The sequence below is a fragment of the Mixophyes fleayi genome, chromosome 4, assembly GCF_038048845.1.
Source record: "Mixophyes fleayi isolate aMixFle1 chromosome 4, aMixFle1.hap1, whole genome shotgun sequence".
Lineage (NCBI taxonomy): Eukaryota > Metazoa > Chordata > Amphibia > Anura > Limnodynastidae > Mixophyes > Mixophyes fleayi.
Genome location: NC_134405.1, coordinates 38994084 through 39021908, shown reverse-complemented (window position 1 = coordinate 39021908; position 27825 = coordinate 38994084). Strand labels below are relative to the sequence as shown.

The following is a 27825-nucleotide window of genomic DNA, read 5'->3' as shown; positions in this document are numbered from 1 at the left end:
TTCATTTTAGACAATAGCATTGTCAGTATATACTTTGTGTGACAATTGCTGTTTTGTCTTGGAATTGTGACACATGCTATGGAGTTTGTTGAGATGGTACACACATAACTTTGCAGTCTTTATCAACGTATAGACATTTATACCGTCACAACCCTTGTGCATGCAGCTCAGACACTCTGACATTACACATTGCTTTTGTTCTTCATCACAGGCACAGATAACATGGTAATAATCGGTCACTGTTTTACAACAGCCATGTAAAGCAGTTTACTATTTATTTATTTTTTCTTTTAAAATGCATCAAAACATCTTCATTTTTATTTATATTTTTAGTTTTCTTTTTTATTCTAAAATCAAACAGGAAAAAATGGCAGGATAAAAAGTAACTTAGCTTGACCAGCTTTGCATTATCAGGGTCGTGTTGTTCGGCCCTTTTTTTAAGAGATGTCAACAGCAAAACCTTTCATTTACAAGTGGTGCCTTTTAACCCCTTCACTTGCCAGAGAATCTTGCAAGTCATGTCTTCATTTTACCTTGCATGATCCCCTGACAGTAATTAGGATAAAGTGAATTGAACCTCTTCCCTCAACAGTGGCGAGCTGATATTTATAATAACTGAATCAATATAAATCAAACCTTGTCTCAATAAGCTAATTCTAAATGTCAATTGTATCCGTATATCAAAATCATCATGAAATCAGTAGGATATTTTCTAAATGTTTGCTGTAAAATTGGTGGCTTTTCAGCAAATACAGATTATAATGATAAGGAAAAAATAGTCTTGCATAACAATTCCTTCTATTTTCTTATTTTTAATTTCCTACAGTGCCCCTTAAAAAGTGAGATGTTAAGTTTATCCCTTTTGTTTTCATGCACATGTTAAAAGCATATCACATGACCTAAAGGGAAGAGACCAAAGACGTTCTTTTCTAAACCCCTGCGGAAAAAATTGTTTAATCACAGATGTATATCGTAACTGCTCCAGTTGGCTTCTGTGTTGGATTTATTTCTTTCAACATCCTTTCGTCAGCCGTGGTCACTCTGACAAAGCTTCCCCTATGTTCTTAAATATGCGCAAGAAACACACTGAAAGCTGAAATAATCTAACTGTAAATTTACAAAGTTATCAGTAAGCGCGTATGGTGGACTATTGTAGGAATACGTGATTCAGAATGCAAAAAAATTACAAACAGATGTATGAGTTACATGGCTGTTCTTGCTGAGTGTCCTGAAATATATTGCTTAATAACATATATATGCAGAGAAATTCTAAGTGAAATCCAATGTTACTCACGTGCTTTGCTGAACTTAAAAAAATTAAACAAGAATTAAATTATTTAGGATACATTACTTATAATGATGAAGACTAATGGTAAAAGGTCTAGGCATTACTGCCTGGTGGATATTGTGGAAGTAGTAACATTCTAGTAGCATGAAGCTTAAAAGGTCTAATAAACTCTACAGAATTTGTTGGAGGAAATGTTAAGCTACTTACACTATATTTTGGAAAGTATTGTGAGGTAAAAGGCAGTGTGTATGTTTGCAGTGTTCTGGCTGGAACCTATAAAAACTCAACACGATTCACACATGTAGTGACTTCATATTGAGGATTTTCAGATTTGATAGTTGAATAAACAGTTTTATTAACAAAATATAGATTAATTTACATTTGGAGATCATTGCTGGACCTTGCGATGTTCTAATCTCCTTAAGGGTCTCTTCTCTATTTTGTTTCTATGTTCTTTATGATACTTTGGTAGCTCTTCACTCCAGACCTATTTGGAGAACTTAGCAGAGGTAAGATAACATCGGTAGCTATGGCACTCTTGGAATATATATCACATTTTTTAAAAATAGTAATGTCTGTCTTGTTAATTGTTGGATTATGTAATTATTGTATTGGACAGACCTGTGTTCACCTGCTTAGCTCTGGTGTTACATAATGTAGATAAGAAAAATAGAAGTAATTAACAACACTGTAATTCTTTAGCTACTTGGTTGAATGTTTACAGTGTGCATTAAACAGTACAACGTCAGCATATAGGATTCATATTGGGCTACATTTTTTAAGGAATTTTCTTACACAATGGCCTTGAGCTGCATAGGCTGTAAATACAGCCTTAAGTAGAACCCATCACAGGTAGAGACTGTATGGCAGTGTGAGTATGTTAGGTTAAGAGTATTTGCAGCAGCTTTTGGTCTCTTCTGCATGGAAAAATACTGAGAAATACTCATCAATGGAGTCATTCTGTTTTTGAGGCTAATTAAATAAAAGCTGAAGCTGTAGGTTGAGTTGTACAATACAAGAGCTGTGGACTGCTGTGTAATCAGAATCTGTACACCTCTACAATGCAACTGCATACAGGTAGACTTGACTGAGCACAGAATGTGCATGTTCATTATAACAGCTGCAATAGAAAACAGCTACTGTAGTGTATATATGGGGGGGAAAGTCCTTATGATTTCAGACACTTAAAAGCCAACAAATCACAGATTCACCCACTTGTAATAATGTAGCATCAGGGAAATAAAGTAAATAATATCAGACACTGATATATAAATAAGATAGCCACATACTGTAAACTGGGTGAGAGGGGGGGGGGGGTATAGGGAATGATTATATAAATATCTGTGGAGTTTCTCTTTATATACTGTACCCGTCGCCTGTATACAGTGGAGGCAGCCTAGTCACCCAATCAGCTTACACTGGTGCCGTTTCTTCTCTAGTGCATGAGGCATATTTCTCCTCATGAACAGAGAAGTTACCTATCATGTACTGGGGATGTATTTACAATGGTTACGGAAAGAAGTCAAACCTCAATAATTAACTATTAAGATGAGCTGTGCAAAACTTAATTTTTTTTGTAATATGATATATTTAAAAATCTTTTTGATCAGTACTCTACACATATAGATGTCATCATAGGACTGCAGATGGGGATAATTATGATATATTGTTGAGTAATAACTTATTCCAACACTATAGACAGTGTGGAAGATTTATATTGTCCTCGGTGTTCACACTGTCCATGGCGTTGGACTAACACATGACTCTAAACTTCCTGATTACCCAGTGTGTTATTAAATGACACAGTCATTGACGTAATGATAGATTAAATCAGGGAATGGTTGTAGCACTGGACATTCAGTGCTGCAAGTCACATTCTGCTGAGTCCACCTTGCATACAGTGGAGCCAACTGTCTTGTAGCTGAACCAATATTGCATATGCTTTAGTGATGTCACAAGTTCTTAAAGAATTCATAGCCTTCATTTTAAAAAAAATGGCTGCCTCTGATGTGTTTAAGCCAAAGGTGCACTTTACGCACTGGGAGGCTGATTTAGAACTAGGAGCAAGTCCAGAACCTGGGTGCAAAATTTACACTAGGAAAATCCATTTTGTGCTCAGGATGGGGGGGATGTAAAATGCTCAACCTGATTCATAGTTACGTGTGGGGCATCTCCTAACCCAACTCTGAAATGCAGTGCAAGATAGAGTTGGCTACTGTGTATGTGTGCAGCATGCAAAAAGCATACAGTATTTGCTCTACATGCAAAAAAGTTTGCATTTGCACGGCTTGCAGTGTAACATGATTTGCTTGGCTTCAAATTTTGCACCCAGGCAAACTTTGCACCTAACTCTGAATAAACCCCATGCATGTGCATTAGTTAGATGTAACTAAAAAAAGGCCACAGAGATTTCAAGTAAGGCGAGGGCCACAAATTGGCAGTGAATTGGAAAAAGATATGTGATATGCATTCATCAGTAGCGCCCACTGCTTGCAAGTGTGTTTTGTCTTCCCTGCTGTAGTGACAGTTGTGGAGAAAACACGACACTCTCCATGTGTGTCAGACAGATCTGTAGGAACAGCCCATCCACCTACCTGTGACATCACATCATGGTCATCAAATACAGTTCAGGACATTTCCTGGCTACAGAATAGGTGAAACAAGTGATTCTATTTGTCCACAAACTCTACAGGAATCAGAGGGTCCAAATGTAAATATAAATAACTTGCATATGATAAATGCAGAGTTTATAAGCATAAATAACAACAATACTCTTGGTAACAATATACTGCTGCAATGTTATGTAAATTTGTTATTGTAGGGAACATTTCTGATATTTTGCTGAAGTTTATTATTTCAAGAGAAAGAATAAGCCTCATTTGATGAGGTTTCTGATTTGCAGTGTAATGCAAACACAGAATTCAAACCTTTACATTTTATTTATAAAACACCCAGAAATGACAAAAATAGTGCATGATGCATCTGTGTACAATAATTCTCTGCCTCGGACTGTACCCTCGCCCTTATTATCTCAGCACAGATGTAACTCATGACATTTTCTACAACCTGAGTTACGTTTCTTTTTTTTTTACACTTTCAGGGTAACATAACACTTATTTTAGTGCAAAAGAAGGGCATAACGTAGTGCATAACAAGTTTACAAGCCTGCCCTTTGTAGCCGCTAACAGGTCATATATGCATGCTAAAGCAGAAGTGGTTGACTCAGTCCTTTTTATTCTTTCATCCATTTGTCAGGGTAATTCACCAAGACTTATTCTTAGTTAGTGACCTTTCTATTGGATTCAGACAGCAGTTTCAAAGAAAAGCAGTATCTGGCTGTCCCACTTTTTCTCGTACGCACAGGAAGATTGATATCATTAGCACAGTTGTTGCACAGCTGCATTTCCTCAAAATGTAGCACAGGAAAATGACAGTCAGTGGGATTACCATTAGTTCTCACTTTAATACCCATTGTAATGCGATATGTTCCTTTACAAGAGGAAAATGATAATCATTATCACTAAACATAGACGATGCTTATTTTGTAGCACATACAAATCTACTTGGCTTATGTCGTATAACATGGAAACTGGAAATCCTACAACTGAAGATCATAATTCAATCTAAAATGATAGGCTGTAAGGATAAGGGATTGTTTTCCTTAATAAAGGTGTTCAGTGGAAATTCCTATGTGTGGAATAATTTTACCTTAAGTCAATATTAATGCACCGTTTATTATAGTAAAAATGTGCTGGACAAATTTATGGAGACGGGTGAGAAAATGTGATCTGTAACACTACAACTGGCAACAATGATTTGCCTGTCGGAAGATATTAGTGGTAATTTATTTACTGCCATTGAAGATGATGAACTTGTTACACAATCCCCTGATTCAGCTACTTAATAAAAATACCTGGCAAAGGCCTGCCATGTTCACAATCATCAATTTAAAAAACGAATGCTCCCATTCAAAATAGTGTTTATTAACAGCATGCTGGTCCTGATGTGGGAAATTCTAAGACAACCCCCATCAACGGTATTAAATTTATAAATCTTAACTTTTTTTATTATATTCATAACAAAATACACATTCATGTAAAGTAATATGAAGAATGGGGTAGTGTTTATCCAAAACCAAATATGCCTAGAATGCCTGGACATTTGCCTGCTGTTTGGTATTGAGATTGCCGCTGAAGAAACTAACCCAGCAGACAAGACCCTTTCTGGTACATGGGATGTCCAAGCACAGGCACATTCGTCATGTGACAAAGCCTAGATGCACCAAAGCCTGTGCTTTGAACACAGATATGTAGTAGAGCCACTTGTGTTTTTGGTCAGAGATCTGCAGCCATAGACATAGCCAGTGCAAATAGGAAATATGATCGTAAGATTGCTACAAAATAAGCAACACTCGATTTCAATGATATTTTCACTTTTAAGAGGAAGCGAGGTCATCTAAGCCATGTCCACAATTATACACAGTTACACATAAAACCATGAATAAATCAAGACAGGAGAGCAGAAACAGAAACATAAAAGGGAAAACACTTTTTTTTTTTTTTTTTTTTTTAAAGTTGATCATTATCATCAGTGTTCATCCCTTGTCATATTGGACTCTTAGCACACCATTGGGAGACATGGAGAGTGGTGGAAAGTTGTATATCTGGGCAATTACTATTGTTATACCACACTGTTAAGTTAGAAAAACGCAATGTATAAAAAAATAGTTGCAATTTGCACCATTTTTAAGAAACTTTTTAAGTAAAGACATCCTAAGTTAATTTTTACGCAAGTGACAGTGTAGCGATAGCCACTAGGGGGTGCTTAAAGACCATTATCATCCTCCCCACCACTCTCCTATTCTCATGTAGATTTATCGCTTTATTTACCCACAAATCTAGCACCACTGTGCACAGATTATTGTGTAGGTATGTGTAAAATGTCTGACTGGCTGGTAAAGGCGATATGAGTGTAAATGCCCATATAGAGCGCTGATTGACTCTGTGGTAGACCATATTTATATAAACTGTTTACTCAGGTTATTTCACAATAACATTACTTTACCAAATAAAAATAGGAAAAGATAAGAATATGATTTAGACCACTTTTAACCATATCCCCCTTTTTTTCTGACAAACAGAAATAATTCTCAGCTCGCCACTTGGGTAGAGATTCCAGTTTTCATCTATCATTATCTTAAATTCAATGTGTATATATATATATATTTAACATTTTTTTGCCATTTATAATATTCATGCATCCGCCACACTCCGCATCTAACGTTTTTCAAACAAAGTCGGAAAAAAAGCTTTTAAAATTAGCAACGCAATTTTGTTTTTTGTGTTTTTTTCTATGTCTTGTTTTTGGGGCTTTCAAGCAAAAATCAGATGAATCAAATGCTGCTTTTTTTTTTTTCTCCAACTTTTTCTGTCTTTTTTTTTTTTAGTTGGATTTTTTTTTTTTGTTAATATTCTCATTTCCGCAGGCAATATGAACAAATATGAGCTCTAAACACTCTTGTGTGTGCATCTGCGTGCTCTTTCCAAGACATTAAACCACCACCCACATATCCAATCCTCTGGATGATAAAACTCATCAATACAAATTGAGAAAAAAAATAAAATAATACCATTTGTTTTGTACATTTTCCAAAAGTTCTCTGCAGCTTTTTAGAAACTTTCACGCCATTTTACATCTTCTTTTCTTCTAGGTGGGAAAACTTGACCAATGGAAATGGTTCTGAACAGTGAAATTGGGGAGCTCAGAGAGCAGGGAGGGGGATTTGGTGGTAAACTTGTTGCTTTATCCTCCTGAGTGTCATCTACTCTCTTTCAAAATCCAGATGCCCTCCCAAATACAACGGATAATACAAAAACATGCTGCAAGGGCGTCCATCCTTTTACCAAAATGTGGAAAGGAACAAGAGGAGGATTTTCTTTTTGGTGGCAATCTCTTATATTTTGGGAAACATATTTTCCTCCCCTGTCTCATTCCTTTTTTCAGATGTGTCTTTGATTTCCCTGCTAGATTAAAGTTCATTTTTTATTTTCACACACACACACATACATAAATATATATATATATATATATATATATATATATATATATATATATATATATATATATATATATATATATATTCATGTTTGCGTATGTATATATACTTTTTTTTTTTTAGCACCAGTCGTCCTCCTCACTCTCACTGTAACGTTCGTGACGAGATTTTGTGGGTCGCGGGGTCCCATGGGAGTAGCCATTGGGCAGCCTGCGCCCATGTGGCGAGAGAGGGGGTGCCCCCCCGGGGTCGGCAGTCCTGGAAGTGCGCTGGTCACAGGGGTGGGGTCCCTCATAGGAGGAATCCCGGTATGGACCACTGTGCCTGCATCCAGCGCGAGGGGCATCAGAGCAGTGTCCCCTGGTGTGGCGGTGTGGCCGGGGAGAGTCGTTATGATTGGCTCTTCTCTCGTTGCTGCCCACGTTGCTGTCATTCTGAGGATATCTTCTCGGGAGGGGTGTCGTCATTCTGCATGGGGACAGCTGCTGCTGCGGGGGGCAGATGCTGGCAGGCCGTCGAACCACAGGGGAGTAGGTAATGCGTGGTCTGGGGGTTGGGGGAAGCTGGGGCAGCTGTCGCCTTCCTCTGCGGGGTGTGCTGGCCCCAGAGGTTGAGGGCACGGGGCTGCCATCCACTGAACTACTGCCCTACACAAAAATCCAAACAAAATGGGAATTCAAGAGCAAGAGAAAACACGAAAAGGAGACACGCCAGGTGGGAGGGATACAAGACACAAGAGGTTGGAGAGAGAAAAGAGGGCAACGAGAAACGAGAAGTTAGACAGAAAGATAGGTCATGAAGAATGCATATAGGGATAAAATATGAGGGAAAACATATGAAGAAAATAAAGACACATGAAAATGAAACATAATGAAATGAATGACATCCAGTATGAAAAAGGAATTGTTATATGAAAATATAAGAATAGTTGTCCAGGGGAGAGACACATGATAAAAGAGGGACACAAAGTGAATAACGGATGGGTGTGGAACAACAAACAAAGGGAGGACAAATTCACAAAAATTAAAGTAAGAATGGATCAAAGAGATAGGAAACATTCAAGATACACAGATACAGAAGGTGATTTAAGAGATCAGCAAGAAAAGGAGAGAAGTGCCCTCACACGTACACAGAAGGGGCATGACAGGGTTAAGAGGAGAGAGGGTAAGGGTGCCACAGCAACAAGGGAAAAAAAAATAACGGAAAAAGTGGAAAAAAGATGGATTTTCTGTAAGTTTTTGTGCAGGAACAAGCAGATTGAGCAAAACAAGCAGGGGTAAGAGACAGAAGATCCAACCAAAGTGGGAGAAGGCAACTAAAAGAGAGATAAAGCCCACCACTACAAGACCTTCTTCTCCTTCACCATTCCTCCCCATATCCCCAGGGACAATTCCACTAAATTATATGAGCAGCAGGAAATATGTGACAGTATGGGAAGCTGATACCCCAGCAAGGGGGGGAGAAGGGCAAGCAGGAAAAGAGAGGGACAACACTGGAGGGGAGAGATGAAATGAGGGGCATCACACTGGCACCCCTTCAACCAAAAATAAATATCACAAATGCAAGGAGTTACGAAAGTAGGGCAGGAAAGAGGATAGAGGGCAAGACTTGATTTTATATTTAACCCATCTCATGACAGATCATTACTCTATTGACTTTACATTGTAAACAATGCCTCAGTAAATTAACTCTGTAATCTCCTCCATAAATGGGTGTGTGACTCCAGAGACCAGCAAGGCATGGTTCATGTGAACATTGTTCATTGTACTTATAGGACACCTAAATCTAAAATATAAGCTACTAACAACATTCACTAATGTATATATATCATGTAATGTAAACGATTTGACTGTGGGGATATATTTTTTCCTGAGCACATCAAACTTCCTGTCTGTACAGCTTTGCACACATTGGCCAATCATGCCACTCGGTCCACGCAACAGAATCATTTTCCAATTTACTGAGCAGTTGGATCACACACAGGCAGCAGTTATATGCCAACCAGATCTATGCACATGCCTGATTATAATGTGAGCTATTTAATCAGATCATTATTTAGCTTTGTCCTTGTTTCGGAGCCAGACACAATCCGGCCGCTTTACCAATGTCTCTGATGACATCGACATGCATGTGGTCAGTATTAGCCCACTTACATGCACTGCAGTCAGCCTCTCCTTATCTGATATAGCTGACAATATACAATATTAATACTTTGTTAGGTATCTCAAATTATGCATGGAAATTGGACATTTTGAATCCTATTAGTAGTATATATTAAATAACTTTTAGATTTAGTAGTCCTTTAAATAATAACATTACAAAATGCTCTAAGCTTTTCACAACTGTTAGTCTCTGGAGCTTGCTAACATATTCTTTCTCTGATACAGTCAGTCCCATTCTATCTTACACCCCCTGGTTACACATTACAGAAAGAAGAACCCACCTGTCTATGAGGAGCATAGTCTCGACCAGCACTTGGCGAACGAGAACTTGGCCGCCCATATTCTAGACGCTCTCTCTCAGATCCAGGGTGGTGGTGATGGTGGTGGTGGTGGTGATGATGATGGTGGTGATGCTTTCGGTCTCGGGTACGCCCACGTTCTTCTGAAGGCAAATCACATGACTGCGTTGTGGTGCTGAGCTCTGTACCAAGACCTACAGGTGGCATTAGGCAAAGAGTAATGAGGTTATGCCTCATCCATTTGTTTAGTGTACTTACAGTGATCGGCAAAAAGCTTGTCACCACTTATAGTCACTCTAAATAAAGCCGTTTTCATACAATCATATAAAAACACAATCTGCAGAGGAAAGAGAGATAAAGATAACGGTTCGCTACTTTAGTCTTATTTTATCTTGACCTATCATGACATGTATCTCTAAGGATGTTATATTAAAACACAGATAACAACCAGTACCATTTATACTTATACTTTCCACAAAGCTGCGGATACCTACTTGTCTTTACTAGTCTCAATGCACCTATCCAATCGCCCATTCAAATTTGCCAATGCCTATCATGCTTTCTCATTGCCACTACCCACTTCTGGCTTCCGTACTTATTCAGTGTGGTACCCCTAATGCACCACCCGCATTTTCCATCAATGATTGTATGACCATCACCTGTGATTTTATACAGTGGATAGAAATAGGTGGAAGAAAGATGTGCTTTAGTCTAAAGTCTTCTTTATGAAGTAAGTCTATTGTATATTCTTCATGTGATGTGATGTTAAAATCAATCAAAAGACAAAATAGATTCACAAGCAACCTTTCACAAAGCCAAAGGTTAGGTATACTAAAGGACAAGGATGGCGGGACTGGAACCTCAAAAATCTATTTGTTTCATTGTACCTAGCACAGAGGAATGTATACGCTAGACAGGTTTATAATATCCCTCTATGCAGGCTATGAGCAAACTCATAGGGCTGTGAGTGCTACATCTTAGCCTACTCTTTATCATATTTCCTGTCCTTTCTTGACCTGGCCACTCTCATACTGACATCTTATCCTACTGACATCACATATCTAGGGGCACTAGGCCCCGCCACCAAGCTATTGTGAGAGGATTTTTACACAATAGGAAAGATAAAATGGTGAGCTTTACAAACTAATTTGCACAGTTAAAGAAACAAGGTGAAGTCCAATAACAAGAATATTTTACACTTCTGTTAATAAATACTAAGGAAAAACACATGGCTGGACCCTCTTTAATCAAACAGAATAACACTACTCAGGGCACAATCATTTTTATCAGGTAAAAAGAGCAAAATAAATAGGTAATGTGAATGACCTTAGAGGTGTTTCTGAGTGTCTTATGTGTCCAGACAAAAGCAAAATAAATAGAAATCCAAGAGGTGCGTGAGGGTCTGAACAGGAACAAGCTGACTTCCAAACAAGATAGTCTATGCTGCAATAATGAAAAACAAGAAACAGTTGATATATTACTTTTTAAGCAAACCATGTTCTTCCTTGAGATGGCATAAGTTGCAATTTGGAATTAAATTTCTTGACTAAGGGAGTAGCGTGCATATCAGAGGCCCTGATCCAAGACCATTTCCTAGGGCAAATCCTTTCTGGTCCAGATATTGTAATCACCGTCAGGAAATAGGAAAATGGAAAACTTGTTTCATTTCAAGCTTTTGAAAGAAAAAGGATTGCTAATATGTGAACTTCATGTGGATTTTTCAAAGAAAGCGATTCACTGGACCAATAACATTAAGGGTCTCTTACTATGGTCACAATCAGCAAAACAAGGAAGAGGAGACGGCTCAGAACTGTATCAGCAAATAAGTTTTGCTGTGTGTTGGCTTTATTAATGGAAGCCAGACCTTTAGAATCTTTGACTTTAAAATCTGCTACTGGCAACCTGAATGAGATACAAGAGATTTGAGGCATCTTGAGGTGAAGTTCTTATAAAATATGGAAATTTGTTAGTAGAATCATTTTGATGATCAATCATTACAAATGCTGTCCAGAGAAGGCAATATGTCAACCAGCTGGTGAGAATAAATATAATTGCTGAGTTATTGCTCTAAAGCTTGGTTAACCCTTTTCAATTTGTTTTGAATATTCTTGTAAAAGGCTCTCCAAAACTTTGATAGAGAATTCCTCTGTCAGAGACAAGTCTTTCAGACACAACATAAAGACAAAAGATGTGTTTTACAAAGAGTTTAGTGAGAAGAGACGTGCTACTATGTCCTTTTGAAGCGAAACACCTTTGAATATTAGTCTACTATGGCCCATATAACATTGTAACCATTGGAAGATTGTACACCTGTAAACAAATCGATCAATAAGTGAGTCCGTAATTTTTAGCGAAAAGCCAATGGTAGCAAAGGTCTAAGGTACATGATGGGGGATGGTATTTTCAGCACAGTTTTGTAGACTGGAACAGACAATAGAAGAATAATCTTTAATTTGTGAATCGCAAACCACTTTGTGTTGCCATAAATTCCAATGGTTCGGGCTATTTGAATATTGTTGGTTTCAAATGAAATCTTGTAACCCAAGAAGGATACCTTAGGCAGTTTCAAAACACACTTCTCTAATTTGGAGAGCCCATTGGGTATGAAAATGTTGATTGGAGAACTGTTAACATTAAAATTATAGGAAAGAAAATCAAAACAGTTAACTATGACATACTTATGAGATATAAGGTCCCAGAAGATTTTGTTGACATAGTTTTGGACTATAGCTGAGGCATTATTGAGGGCAACACTAGATACTCAAAGTGATTATCTCTGATGGTAACATATTCATTGTCTTCATGTATGTGGATGACATTATTACACTGAGGTCAAACTAGTAGAAATTGAAGCAACCTTGATCCTACAAACAATTAAAACATTAGAGGAAGATGAAACTTTTTATAGACTTTGCAGCACCTTAAATAATAAACTTTCTGTACAAAAGCCAGACCCAAGTTTGAATGAAACTCGTCTAAAGATTCTCCTTGATATAGTCAGTCATTGATTGGGATATATAGTACTTCATAGAGGAGTACAACATGGAATAAGACCCTTGGGATGTAAGATCGTATGAGCAGGGCCCCCTCCCCTCCTGTCTCTATACCTGTTCTTCCACTTCGTCTTTACTGCATATGACTAGCCGGAGTTTCTGAAGTATTGGTACTTTTTGTTCATTGTTCTGTATGGTTTCACCCTGTATAGCAGGGGTGTCCAACCTTTTAGCTTCCCTGGGCCACATTGGAAGACGACGAGTTGGTTTGGGCCGCACATAAGATACACTACCAATAACGATATCTGATCATACCAAAAACCATATTTGGAGGTCTCTGGGGTACCTCTTTGGTAAGTTAGCTCTCAATTTAAAAACACATATGTATGGCCCAAATATATGGGACTCTCACTGTTTAGAGTAGGACCACCCTATTAGCAAAAGCACCTTGGCGTGGTGGGTGGCTTCAACATACATTTGCAAATGTGTGCAACTGAGACTTTTGCATTTTTATCTACAGTAGAAATAGCAGATCTGTTGCTGGCTATAGCAGTGTGCTGGGGGAATTTGTCTCTGTTTTTTCCTTTTAGGATAACCCCACCCTTTCATGCACCTGTTATAGCCTATAAATAGATTTGAGCAACTACCAGTTCTTTATTTGTCTGAGAGGCATGTTGGTGTCAGTAGCTTGAGGGGGAGTACTGACATTGGATTGCTATTTGGAGGTCTCTGGGGTACCTCTTTGGTAAGTTAGCTCTCAATTTAAAAACACATATGTATGGCCCAAATATATGGGACTCTCATTGTTTAGAGTAGGACCACCCTATTAGCAAAAGCACCTTGGCGTGGTGGGTGGCTTCAACATACATTTGCAAATGTGTGCAACTGAGACTTTTGCATTTTTATCTACAGTAGAAATAGCAGATCTGTTGCTGGCTATAGCAGTGTGCTGGGGGAATTTGTCTCTGTTTTTTCCTTTTAGGATAACCCCACCCTTTCATACACCTGTTATAGCCTATACATTGATTTGAGCAACTACCAGTTCTTTATTTGTCTGAGAGGCATGTTGGTGTCAGTAGCTGAGGGGGAGTACTGACATTGGATTGCTATTTGGAGGTCTCTGGGGTACCTCTTTGGTAAGTTAGCTCTCAATTTAAAAACACATATGTATGGCCCAAATATATGGGACTCTCATTGTTTAGAGTAGGACCACCCTATTAGCAAAAGCACCTTGGCGTGGTGGGTGGCTTCAACATACATTTGCAAATGTGTGCAACTGAGACTTTTGCATTTTTATCTACAGTAGAAATAGCAGATCTGTTGCTGGCTATAGCAGTGTGCTGGGGGAATTTGTCTCTGTTTTTTCCTTTTAGGATAACCCCACCCTTTCATGCACCTGTTATAGCCTATAAATTGATTTGAGCAACTACCAGTTCTTTATTCTTCAATAATATGGATGGTCAGAAAGTAAGGGCTCAGCATTTTTCTTGCAAAACAAATCAGAAAACTGAGTATTGAGTGGGAAGAACAGGCAGGCATTTGAAAGAGATGAATTGCAGAGATCTCACAGTCTTCGCAAGGGACAAAAAATTCCCAAAAATAAGAAGAACAAACTTTGTACTGGTAACTGCCAAAGGCATTGTAGGAATCAAGTAAATACCAACTAAGACTTAATTACGATTTGCAGTGGCTCATGAATCAAACAAAGTGTAAAAAAAATAGATTCCTGAGTCTTCATTGCCTGATCATGGATGGCAAGAGAGAATCCATGTTTCCATAAATGGGTAGCCTTGATGAAAGTCACTGTGGGACCTGAAAGATATGTTCACACTAGTAGGAACAAAACAAAAATGCTACAAAGTTTGCTCAAGATGGACTAGATATAGTCACTGACCAGTAGATGCACCTGTGTAGGCACCCAATCCAAAACTCACTCACTGATGTATAACCATGGCTGTGATGTCAGTAACCCTGCTGTAAAACAGATGCTGCATTATACTCCAGAAATCTGAGCTTCATAGATTATATGATCCTTCATTTGACACAATTCCTATTTGTAATCATACTTATTATTGAGCCTAATTAAAATCTGTTAATAAAAAGACTTGAATCTATGAAAAGCAGTACAGACATAAGCCAGACATGATCCTTCCGGTCTTCTGCAGACTTTATATTGCTTAGAGACCCAAGAATAACTGCAAAGGTTTGTCTCCAGGCAGAGGCAATAATGGATTATAAATACTAGGAGCCAAGTGAGACAGATTCAGCCTGTGCAAAGGTCACAAATGTTGCTCTCTCTAGCAGATGTTGTTGCATAGGAATCATCAAGGATGAATGGGAGGTCGAACTCTTACCCATCTGTAATTGTATTTTGTGTTTTCTAATGTAAATATTATGATTGAATATTTACCAATACTCGTGTTATAAGATATTACATAATTTTCATAATGGTGCTAGTCTGCTTACAAAGCTCACCATTTAGTAGAGCTTGTAAGAACCCAGCTCGTAACTAAAAGGTAATGGAGCACTAATTAATGAAATCCCTGCAAGCCTAGGTGTTGTCACTATATGGAGCTAGAGCTGGTATACAAAGTGATTCCCCAGGTGGCAGCTGCATGTGCGTTTCTGCTGTCAAATTCTATATTTCTAGACATAATTTACAGAATATTTATAACCATTGTATCATCTAATTCAACAACACTGCACAGGCCCATATGTGGTCGAAAGTGATGCAGCTGCTAGCCCCAAAAAGCTTATCCAGCTTGATGAAAAAGTGATCCTATCACTCTGCACTTCAAGCAGGATTGTCCTGTGTGTGGCCAGATTAATGGGTCCTTTTAACAAGCAGTGAAGAGAGAAATGCTGGTGCAAAAGGCTCTTTTTCCACCTTCTGCTATTTAACAAAGGGTTAATCCTTTGTAGCATCATCTCTGTAACAGACTTCGCTGGATCCCTCATGAGTGAAGGCACTATGCACATAGCACTTCCTCCTGAGTAGGAAGAAATCTTCATAGAGATGGGGTGTCATTGCTAGGGCTCCCAGAGCAGATTCAAGATGGTAAAAAGCAGCAGTACGTAATTATGTATCACTGTGATTTTCAGCGATACATAATGATGGTTACTGCTACCAGCTGTATCAGACAATTGAGTTTGAAACATTGGGAAATAATATACTCATTACTAAAAATGGATGAATACTGAAATAGAGGATAAACGATATTGTAAAGCAACTGGCATGGTGTATGGTGTTACTCTAATCCATACCTGAACTGCACTTTTTAGCCATGTTGTTATCAGGAAGTATCAGTGATGGAACTATAACATCTCCTTGGAAAAGTACTTCAGGGGTTAAATTCCACCTCCACAGGGAACACTCAGAAGATAAGTGAATTAAGCTATCATTGTTAGTTCTGTTTGCTCCCTATTGTCCACTAGTGAGCTCTACAGCCAGCCAGGAGCCAGACCCAGGAGGGGTCACCTGAGGGAAGACACCTGGGGAGGTAGCTGGATAGTGTAAGCAGCCCACCAATCGAGATCTTTTGCAACTCTCCTAGACAGGCAGATCCCAAGGTGGGATTAGGAGGTGATAAAAGAGGCTACCCTGGGAGCTGCACGTGGGTGACTAACTTTTGGCCAAGAGGTGATGCTCTTCCAGAGATGCGCTGTGGAACATATCTCACTGGATTTATTTGAACTGATTTCCTCATTTGTTGGATCTGCTATCATTACGGGGCCGTGCTGTATTTAATCCTGTTCTGCAGAATAAATCATCCTTCTATTTTTCGCCTAATACCGTGTCCGAGGGATTTGGGAACCACGTATCTTTACAGATGTGGACACATGAAAATAAAGGACATATCTGCATATACAATCACTATTTTTCGTATATTTGAGACATTATTGCATGTAAAACAGATATTATTACAGAGACAAAATGTGAATAGTCTTTACTAACCTGATTCCAGATCCACATAGCGTGTCAAGGATCGCTCAGACACCCGATGTCCACGATCTCTTCTACGCTGGTTCCCATGGCGAGGGCCTTCATCAGGAGTAACTCTCTCCAATGAATATTCGTTTAGTCGGATGCCTTTCGAGCGGGAATGACCAAGCATAGAAGTTGACCGTTTCATTGGGCTTCCATCCGTAATGGTCTGCAAATTGGGTGTAAAGCAATGGTGAGCATCTGTGCTCAACTTACCCAGAAGTAGCTTAAACTATATTCACAAACACATTCAAGGCAATCGTTATGTAGACTTACAAAATGATTGAAAAAAGATGAGGAAATGGCGGTTTTCTGAACAGTAATAAATACTTAATAGATATTGTCCATGATTAACCTTTAAACGCAACCTGCACGCAAGTTGCATTTTTAAAATGAGCGCGGAATTGTGCGTACGTACGCCTGTGTTCAAATCCAAATGGATCTCAAGATCCATTTCCATTTGAATCTGGGTATAAGTATGTTCTGCCTAAACAGTACTTGTTGTATGTTAACAGACCGAACAGAGTGCAGTAAACGCACAAGCATATTTGCAATATCAAGTCCTATCAGAAGGCATGCAAAAGCTGGTACAAATTATACGGCTACAGGCTGCAGGCCATACTGTACATTGCCTACATCCATCTGCCCCTTCCCATCCCAGTTCTGCCCTTCAAGTTGTAAGCAGTCGTAAGTGTCATTTGTGTTCAGACATAAATTGTGTACAATTGCGTTCATTGGCGTAAGGTCCGTTTCTAAACACGCAAATGGACTCATGTCCGAAGATGAATCAGGCCTTTTATATTTGGCCTGAATTAACCCGCAGTAAAGGAAAAATAACTGTTCGTAATGTATTTTGTAATCTAGTGCTGACGTATGAAACAAGACATTGCCACTATTGAGAGCTGCACTGTTATTAATTACATCAGGTTAACACTGGAATGCGAAAGCAGGTTGCATGTTATGCTTTCAATGCAGGCAAAGGTTAGAGCAGGGAATTCGGCTTCGGTGTTGAGGCCATACTGAAAATGGTCCAATCTGTCTACATGTTTTCATTACTCGGCACAACACACGGTGTATATTTCTTTACATACACTTTCACATATGGGAGCTGACATAGAGTTGGATGCTTTTTTCCGTACTGCACATGCAGAATAAAATTGCGCACGTCCAAGTCTGTATTTAGAAATACGCTTAGACGAAGTAATAGCCCAAGTACAGTAGGGGCATGTTCACCCATCTTATTCTGTATGCAGAGATAGGAACAGGCAGAAATACACCTCTTAGGAGGCTTTCCCCTGGTGCAAGATCCGTGCTGATGATTATAATTGAGCTCCACCCAGTCCCCTCTCACAGTAATACCAGTTCTATTGCTGCCAGCTTAGGTTTGTATTGGCAAAATTGAGGGGATAAAATGTGTGTAAACCCCCCGAAAATGCTAATAACATTGTGGCAGTAAATTCGGCAGCACAGGGTCCATCTGCCATTGTACCAACCACCCCTTGGATAGCCAGTATGGTCCTGAGTTCCCTAGGGGGATCAGGCGCCATAGGACAAACTTTAATTTTAATTATTAATCCACACCCACCACCCAAGGATATGGGAATAGCCTTTGTGGTATCAGGACAGGGCTATTTTTTTTTCTGCCAGGGGGGCTGCATTTTTGTTTTGTGGGCTCAAGCCCCCTAGGGAATTTACCCCCTTGCTGAGTGGCCTCAGGCTGGTTGGTACTATGGCAGGGAAACCTTGCGTTGCAGGTGCCACCAGCCTGGGCTGGCATAACCTAGTGCTCATATTCACATTTTGCAGATTCCAACCTGGGCTGGCGGCACTAAAGCTGGTTTTACTTTTCGGAAGGTGGACTAGTTTTTCCTAATCATTTTTTTGTTGTTGCTACAGAATGCAGGATATGCTTAGGGGCATATTCAATTAAGCGCAAAGTGTCTCCGGAACGGAACCGAAGGCACTTTGCATAATTGCGGATTTCTGTTCCACCCCATAGGGTTGAGAGGGGAAATCCGCAATGTTGCAGTACCATATTGACACTTCATATGCGAAGCCGCGAGTACCCTCACAGTTAGGAGAAATGCAGAGTACAGCATAGTGTGACCTGACAGCTTCCTGCATATTCTGGAGCAGAGCAGTACCCTCACAGTCAGGAGAAATGCAGAGTACAGCATAGTGTGACCTGACAGCTTCCTGCATATTCTGGAGCTGAGCAGTACCCTCACAGTCAGGAGAAATGCAGAGTACAGCATAGTGTGACCCGACAGCTTCCTGCATATTCTGGAGCAGAGCAGTACCCTCACAGTCAGGAGAAATGCAGAGTACAGCATAGTGTGACCCGACAGCTTCCTGCATATTCTGGAGCAGAGCAGTACCCTCACAGTCAGGAGAAATGCAGAGTACAGCATAGTGTGACCCGACAGCTTCCTGCATATTCTGGAGCTGAGCAGTACCCTCACAGTCAGGAGAAATGCAGAGTACTGCATAGTGTGACCTGACAGCTTCCTGCATATTCTGGAGCAGAGCAGTACCCTCACAGTCAGGAGAAATGCAGAGTACAGCATAGTGTGACCCGACAGCTTCCTGCATATTCTGGAGCAGAGCAGTACCCTCACAGTCAGGAGAAATGCAGAGTACAGCATAGTGTGACCCGACAGCTTCCTGCATATTCTGGAGCTGAGCAGTACCCTCACAGTCAGGAGAAATGCAGAGTACTGCATAGTGTGACCTGACAGCTTCCTGCATATTCTGGAGCAGAGCAGTACCCTCACAGTCAGGAGAAATGCAGAGTACTGCATAGTGTGACCTGACAGCTTCCTGCATATTCTGGAGCAGAGCAGTACCCTCACAGTCAGGAGAAATGCAGAGTACAGCATAGTGTGACCTGACAGCTTCCTGCACATTCTGGAGCTGAGCAGTACCCTCACAGTCAGGAGAAATGCAGAGTACAGCATAGTGTGACCTGACAGCTTCCTGCAGAGCATACTGTCTCCTAAACCCTAGAAGATGAACTTACAGTTGACATAAATGGCTTAACCTCACTTAGCTTATTTTTCTTTTTTTGGAAAGGAACTATCTTATGCTTCAGTGGAATGCCTTCATGCTGGAACTTGTAGTTCCACAACTGTTGGGGAATAACAGGTTGTATAAGCCTCAAGCACAACATACAACAAGTACCCCATAATGTGTTCACATTCAAAACACATAACTCTTGCTCTAATATCCATGTGAGAGAGATAATCAATAAAAAAACAAAACAAATTCAAATACCATTACCATTTGGGGGGGACCAGGGCAATCAATTTATGTGTGTGTGTGTGGGGGGGGGGGGGGTCCTTCCACAATCTTTCCCAGGGTTTTGAGCTGTTATATTGCCTGGGATGGTTGGTGGCTTCTGGACAGGAATGTAGCTACAGAATGACAGGGCATGGCCACGTCACGAGAGAGTGTGGCCACTACCTGGGGATGTACCTAGCACTTTGAAGCGCTAGGCTGCCTCGTTCTCTCCTCCCCTCCCGTCCAAACACCTTCACTGCCATAGAGAGCAGCAATGAATTGAATACCTCTCAATATGTCTTAAACTTCCAGCCCACGGGACAAAGCTGATTAAAGAGCCCTCAAAATGAGACTGTCCCATCTACATAGGGACTGTTGGGAGGTATGCATTATGTGTGTGGGCAGACTGAACCATGACAATAAAACAATTTTTACTGTGCATACTTAAAATATCAACTTTATATTTTGATTGTTCTGTGCATTTAAGTTCAGTGACAACATATTTTACTAATTATTATTCAATATAATTCATAAATCTGTGGCATATTTGGGGAGCTTTATCTTAATCTTGAAATTGTAAAGGACCTTGATTTGAACATGCGTGTAATAATCTTATAGTTGTGTGCCCCACACACAGTGATAATTTCATCAAATTAGGTTGCAATGAAAATAAAAACCATTGCAAGTGCCGGACTCTTTACTGACACCTTAATAATCTACAAGTCCCTCTCACCAGAGTACAGTCACTGCATACCATTATTAGACGATTATATATATATATATATATATATATATATATATATATATATATATATATATATATATATATAAATAAATATATATATGTTACTCCTGGGCCCTATTACTGCATTAAACCTTAACATAGTTGGTATAAATAGTACTACACATTTGTGGAGCTATAGTAATTGTGTAACATAAATTGTAAAAATATGTGTACATATTTTCTCCAATATAATCTTGTTATATTAAAATCCTAAAAAAGCCTTGGGGTGAGATCCAGACCACAGTTTCTATAGGTGCAGAATGCTGTTTATGTAGTTCTCCATAATATCATTTTGTACTTTTATATCGAGGTCTTTCCGGTCACTCGGATGCTCCTACTTTGTTTTGTGTATTGTTCGGTATGTTTGCCGGTATTGTTTGATGTATGCTCTTTTAAAACTCAATAAAGAAATATTATATGAAATCCTAAAAAACTTTAAAGAATCGTATCAGCCAACAGCTGCATCTGTTTTTCCAGTTTTTCAGTATTACGTATGCTCTGGGATCATATCAGGGGAAGCGGAGATAATGAAATCTTTTTATGCCAAGCACAGTGGCTAGCATTGCTGTCTCACAGCGCTGGGGTTCACAATTTCAACCAGGGCCCTATCTGTGTGGAGTTTGTATGTTCTCCCAGTGTTTGCTTGGGTTTCCTCCACACTGCACTGACATACCGGTAGGTTAATTGGCTTCTGACAAAAATGGACCATGTGTGTGTGTGATAGGGAAGTTAAGTTGTAAGCTCCAATGGTGCAGGGACTGATGATTATTATTATTGTTTATTTATAAGATGCTACACCCTACATAGAGCATACAGTAAAACAGTAAAAGGCAAACACAGGACATTACAATAAATGCAAAAACAATGCACAACAAAATAGGCGAAACCATAGAATACACAGCAAACAAATAGCTGAACCAGCAGGCACTGAGGTGCCCGGCGGGGAATAGCCCCTTACAATGACTAGAGGTGGAGGAACCAATCAGCACACAGTGACCTGAACCCAGCAGTGTGTGTGCAGCAAACAGGATCAGAGCCACAGGTAGAGGATAGGAAGGAAGATACAGGTGAGCTGGGGGCACTGATGTGACTACATATCCTCTGTACAGCATTGATAATATGATTGGCACTATATAGATAAAGGATAACAATAATGCCAGCAGTCATGAGGCCCCTCTTTCTATGTAAGCTATTAGAATGCTTGTCTCTCTCACTCATTTGAATTTAATACAATTACAATTCAGAGCAAAGGATATGGATTTGTCAAATAAACAAAAAAAAGAAAAATATAGACATTTGGAAACAAATTATACCATGGTATACCAATTATAACATAAACAGTAAAAATGGTTTATACTTTAACAATTGAAAGAATCAATGTATCAATAAAAACGTAATAATTCCCAAAGAAAATATTTCTGTTTGCAGCTGACTTGGAAGCATCTTCATAAGACATTGCTGGGCAAGTAGGGTACAGTTTATCCTGCACAACAGTCTGCATTTAGTCTTTAATTGTAATTTGACTGTACACTGATAATGATCATGCTGCACTATAAAATAATAATAAGTGTGTACCCTGAGTGTAGAAACATATTCAATAAATGTAGGAATATACAACGTAAATATGTGAGCACATACTAATTAGATGGTCTACGTCAATATAATAATACAGATATGTGTGAGTTTGGTGGTCGACCTACTGAGCATATAATACATTACGTCCCAAAGCTGGAAGTTAGCATCTTCCTGATATTTACAAAATAGTGAACCCTTAGTCAGTACAGCCCAGTAACTGTATCCTAGTGGATCTCTTTACCGTGTGATGATCGTTTTTAGGTAATTCAGACTTTTTATTTCACTCCGATTGGTGGGAGTGGGATAATATATACATGAACTCCATTACACCTATAATTTTCTTTCCTTGATTTTATTTGGTTGCCAATTCAGTAACAATCAGGCCTGGAATTGGTAAATGGCTACCCAGGCCTAGGATACCCCATGTTTCATTATCTGTGCACAACCTATTTCTTGTATACTTGTCAGTATAAACATTGTGGCAGGTTGGGGTGATGTATCAAAGTACTGGTAACAGCGGGTGATACTTCCAACATTATGCTGAAAATTTATTAATTAACTAAAGTTATACAAGTGACTGAAAAATAATTGGCTCAAAAATGATTAACAAAATTGTTAAAATTTCACATGGTCATGTGAAAACATTATTGTAGCTGTCATTAAAAATAGTTTATAGAGTATTTGACACTAATTTGTAGAACACTTCCTGTTAGGTGGAAGAGTAGCTGACTGATTAATGCAATAACATTATGTTAACCCCTAGTCTTCTCTAAAATTGAGAGTCTTTAGGGAGTGTCACAACAAGAAAAAAATCCCAAGAAAAAATCCCAGAATATAGAACTGAAAGAGAAGAAAAAAACAATCCAAGGTGAGAATAAAAAAGATAATCGGTAGATTTGAAGAGTAGTTCTTATAAAAATTCATACACAGATCCAAAGACCCGAGACATAGTCCAAGGTAAAGGTAGCTTTTATAGCCTAATGATCAGAAGGATCAAAACATGAGCCTGTTCCTGTGATGTTACCAGATGAGATCAGAACAGGAAGCTGCAGCCAATGAGTTTCAGACACTCTATTTCCTTCCTTTAGAGCAACCAAAAATCTTGTCTTGTGGCCTCTATGACATCAGCTATATCCCGGGAACAGTTACTCTACAACTGATCAAAGCCCACTCTGAAGTAAAAAAGATCCAGCGGAATAATGGATAAGCATTGTTGGCTTTATATATAGTTTATATTTTCTTTGGTGTCTCCAACCCTAACAGTAGTTTTTACTTGTAATAATAGCCATATTATTAATAGTGCTGATAAATATTGTTTCTATGCTAGCAATGTAAAACCTGATTCAATATGTGGGTTTTTATATATCTCGTTCCACTCTTTGGCCATTACTTATGAGCTTTTAGAATGGAGTTTGAATGGTATACCATTCACCAGAATAGGGGTCTGCATTGTAAATAAGTCAAGGAGGACCTGTATAAAATACTTGCCAACAGAATGGGGATCTGCTTTATATACAGAACATGTATCTGTTTTGTATCCAAACCATCAGAATTAGGGTATGCATTGTATACCAGCCAACACAATGGTGTGATCTGCTTTGTATACTAGTCACAAGATATGGTATCTGCTTTCTGTACTTGCCACCAGAATGGGGTCTGCTTCTTAAATGTGCTACCAGGATGGGCTCCATCCAGTGTAGTGGTCACCAGAATGGACCAGTTATAGTATAATGGTCATCAAATTGGGATGTGTTTTGTACATTAGCCAACAGAATGGACCAGAGTGCACAATACCACTTCTCTTGTTCTGTATGCTAGGTTTCATTCTCAGTATATGTTATTTTTATATATATATGGATATCATGGCGTTTATGTTTTAACAGTAGTAGAACCCAACTTCTCAGTCCTGATGGTGGCACACAAATGTTACATGCCCAAAACACTTATTTTACCAATAAGTAATCATGTCATTACCCTACAGGTTCATTTGCCGTTAGACTTTTGTATCTCCTTAAAAGTTTCCATAGTGTGTAACAAAGATGTATGAACGGTGTTGCAGTCAGTTTGTCTGATAATATTTAACATTGAAAACACAGTAGAAAGACAGAAATGAAGAAAAATCCATAGTGACAGCGAAATAAAAAGATAGAGAAAACTTGGGTGTAAACAATAGCAATAGATGGAGAGAGAAGATAGGAGAATGTGTGAGATTATGTTTTAGAGCTGTTACATACACTGAGGTTACTCCCTCTGGTTCGGGTTTTCCTTCGCTGCTACAGCAAGACAAGACAGAGGGGAGAAGAGAGACAAGAGGTAGGGAGAGACCACAGAAGAGTAGGACGGACAGAAAGACATCATGGGGAGAGAGACAGAAGGGCAGAGAGCAGGGGGGACAGAGAGAAAGAGAACACAGGTTAACAGCAGTTAGACCGAAACACTTTCAAATAAACAGTGTCCAGTTTAGAGGACAAATGACTATAGAGAGGTGAGGATTACACAACAGCCACAAGAGGACAACATGTGTTACAATGACACAGCAGAAGACATCTCCCGATAATTCCACCCACACCCAGATTCACCTTTAGAAACCTGGATAGTATGTTGAATAACAAAGATGACAGGAAGTGAGAGCAGTATGTGGAAGGCAAGACAGAGATGAATGGGAACTCCGGGCAAAGAGACCATGCTAAGTGTCAGCTTAATACAACAATAGCAAGTAAATGGAAACTGGTTGTAAAATAGATGATTTATGAGGAGCAGGTGAGACTTGTAATGGAAACTGACATGTTGTTTTAGGCATTTGTGATAGAGAATGGTTATGAAAGCCACTATGTAAATAATCCCATTCCAGTCTTTTGCTTAGTGTGTCCATGGTACCCTGTGGATAGACACTGTGGATATACACTGTGGATAGCTTACTCTACACTTAAACCAATGTTACACTGGATCTGGTGGTGAAGAATAGATGGGTTTTTCCAATGTTACAGGAGTCACATAATGTATCTTTGAGATCTAAGATAACTGGGTGCCTGTTTCCAATAGTGCTAAGTCTTACAAGTATGAGTGAAGGAATTTCACTTTTTCACAATTTTCAATTCCTTATCACGGACTATTGCTCAACAATGGAAAATGTTTACTCATTTAACTGTACATACAGCAATGGCTCAGACCCTGATTCAGTTTTTCATTGCAAATTGTTCTTTCAAGATGACTTTGTCTGGACATCTCTGCATCCTTTAAGGATTTGATGGCTAAATGGATAAATCATACTCTATGTAGGTGCTTTCTTCAAGCCATTGATGTTTCCTGTTAGTAGAGAAATGTAAAGGCCTAGTTCACACAGCTGAATACTAAATCTTTATCAGATCTAGCACACATTGATTTTCCGACAGGCAGCATGCTGTTCATGGAGCATGCAAGAGCCAGGCAAGTGGTGTCCACAGGATGTCCAAACTTTGTGAACAACAGAGCAAAAAAACTTTTGGGATGGGATATATCTTGTGAAATTCCATCCTAGAACCATTTTTTTTCAGTTTTCCATCATTGTTTTTTAAATATGATCTTAGATTAGGGGAGGTAAAAAAAAACACCCTCAAGACAAGAAATGTCACCAATATAAACCTTGAGAATCTTTTGAAAAACTATCACCGGACTCCTCATTGCAGAACATTTTGTTATTTTTTACAGTCTGGAGCCAACGTCAAAAGTTGTTATCTATAAGTCCTTCTAGAAGATGGGTTGTCTGCCTTACCCTCTATCATAAACACAATTCTGGTGAAGGGCCCATTATTGATCATAAGGGACATTCAATACTTGTATCTTTGATCTTTAGTAGTAGATATATTATAAGAACAGTCTGAGCTGCCATGTTTATAAGGTGGATAGTAATGATGTCTATGTGAGACCATTGAAGAACACAGTCTGTCGGTGATGAGTGTCCGTGAGAGGGCAGTTCCTGCCCTTGCGATTTCTGACACCCAGTATTCAAAGTGTGTGCTTAATGTGATGTGCTAGACATGGGAGTATTCACCGATGGGTGGTTGCTGGAACAGACTTGAAACTATTGGAAGAAGCATTGTAGCAGCTATTAAATCTAGAATGTGCTAATTCTAGTAGTACTAGTGAGCATGGAAGACCCATCAGAATCCCCCAAGGTAAATAAAGTAAAAACAAGATAGAAGTAATTAAAAATCTGGTGAAAAAGTAAAAAAAGCTGTGAAGAATAGACAATAATACATCCTTTTTTCACTCCAAAATAGCTGTGACTCCACCATATATTGTCACAGAAATGTACAAATGTTGAGCCAAGCCCGCAACATTTCTCTTTCTGCCCCTCAATCAGTCTCCCTTCTACCAAAACTAAGATTTTGTGTACAATAATACGTGTAACCAGGTGCAAATGTTTTGTACAATAAAAGGGAAAAACTATTTTAAACCTAAAATGTTCACCTTTGTCCCTGGACCCTGCAACTGTGTCAGACCTTGTATAAAGGACACATACTGGCAATCCAGTTGGCTACATTTTGGGGGTAAATATCTGGTATTATTCTAATTGTGGAAAATACCATAAGAAAGATCATGAAAAAATGCATTGTTACATATTTTAACTTGCTTTTCATATAGAATATCACAAAATAAAAAATATAGTTACCATATCCTATATATCCTGAAAACATTAAAGTTGGTCTGTTCATACAAGCTGTAAACCCTCTATCCTTAAAATTAACAGCATTGTATCTGATTTTTCCATTTTAAATAATCCCTATACTATAGCCTCTCATTTACCAATAATAGTACTTTAGTGGGGTACGTCACTTTAGACCCCCACCATTCTCTCTGTAAGCAGGGCTCCAGTACTTACTGAAAGCTTCAGTGCTGCTGTGGTGGATTGTTCCTGCTACAGAGACAGACAAGTAGCTCTGTAGAGGTCCCAGGTTCTATAAGTGCTGGGACCCTGCTAAATAGAGCGGATGGTGGACGTGCCAGGGATAGAACCCAACTAAAGTAATAATATTGGGAAAAGGGGGAATTCAATAAATCACTTCCCAAACTAGTATAACCACCATCTTTCACTGGTCTCTGTATTGATAATGTTCTCCTGGCCTCTGTACCCCTGGCCGACTGACTGTTAACCAGGGTGAGCACAGCAAAAACAAGACACACAAACCCCCCGATTATGCCAGTCAGAGGGTGGAGGAAAGTAGGGGTTGTTTAAGTAGAAACAATCATCTATGCATGATTTTGAAGTCATCTTTACCATCATCTTCATTTCACTGTGTAATATATTCCTACACTCCTTTTTCCCTTCGGTCTGCCCAGTAGAATCAAACTGCATTTCACTGGCAAGGTTGCTGAAGGTGTTGATCGGATGAAAATGTCTGTATTGTAATCTACAGTATATTTAG

The 27825-nt window shown here is 39.1% G+C and overlaps 1 protein-coding gene across 7 annotated transcripts in view; it reads right to left on the bottom strand.

Annotated features, from left to right (window-relative positions):
• Nucleotides 1-231: 231 nt before the first annotated feature.
• CACNA1A (calcium voltage-gated channel subunit alpha1 A) overlaps nucleotides 232-27825 on the bottom strand; it is a 165399-nt gene continuing 137805 nt past the window's right edge. For 3 of the 7 annotated variants that reach the window (XM_075206610.1, XM_075206612.1, XM_075206611.1), the window contains exons 43-46: nucleotides 24655-24693; nucleotides 16753-16951; nucleotides 9787-9998; nucleotides 232-7990 (exon numbers count right to left, since the gene is read on the bottom strand). In XM_075206610.1, the coding sequence (XP_075062711.1) occupies nucleotides 7463-7990; nucleotides 9787-9998; nucleotides 16753-16951; nucleotides 24655-24693 (978 nt within the window). In that variant the 3' untranslated portion in view covers nucleotides 232-7462. The remainder of the gene's footprint in view (nucleotides 7991-9786; nucleotides 9999-16752; nucleotides 16952-24654; nucleotides 24694-27825) is intronic. The other 4 variants (XM_075206614.1, XM_075206613.1, XM_075206617.1 and 1 more) reach the window with 3 other exon arrangements.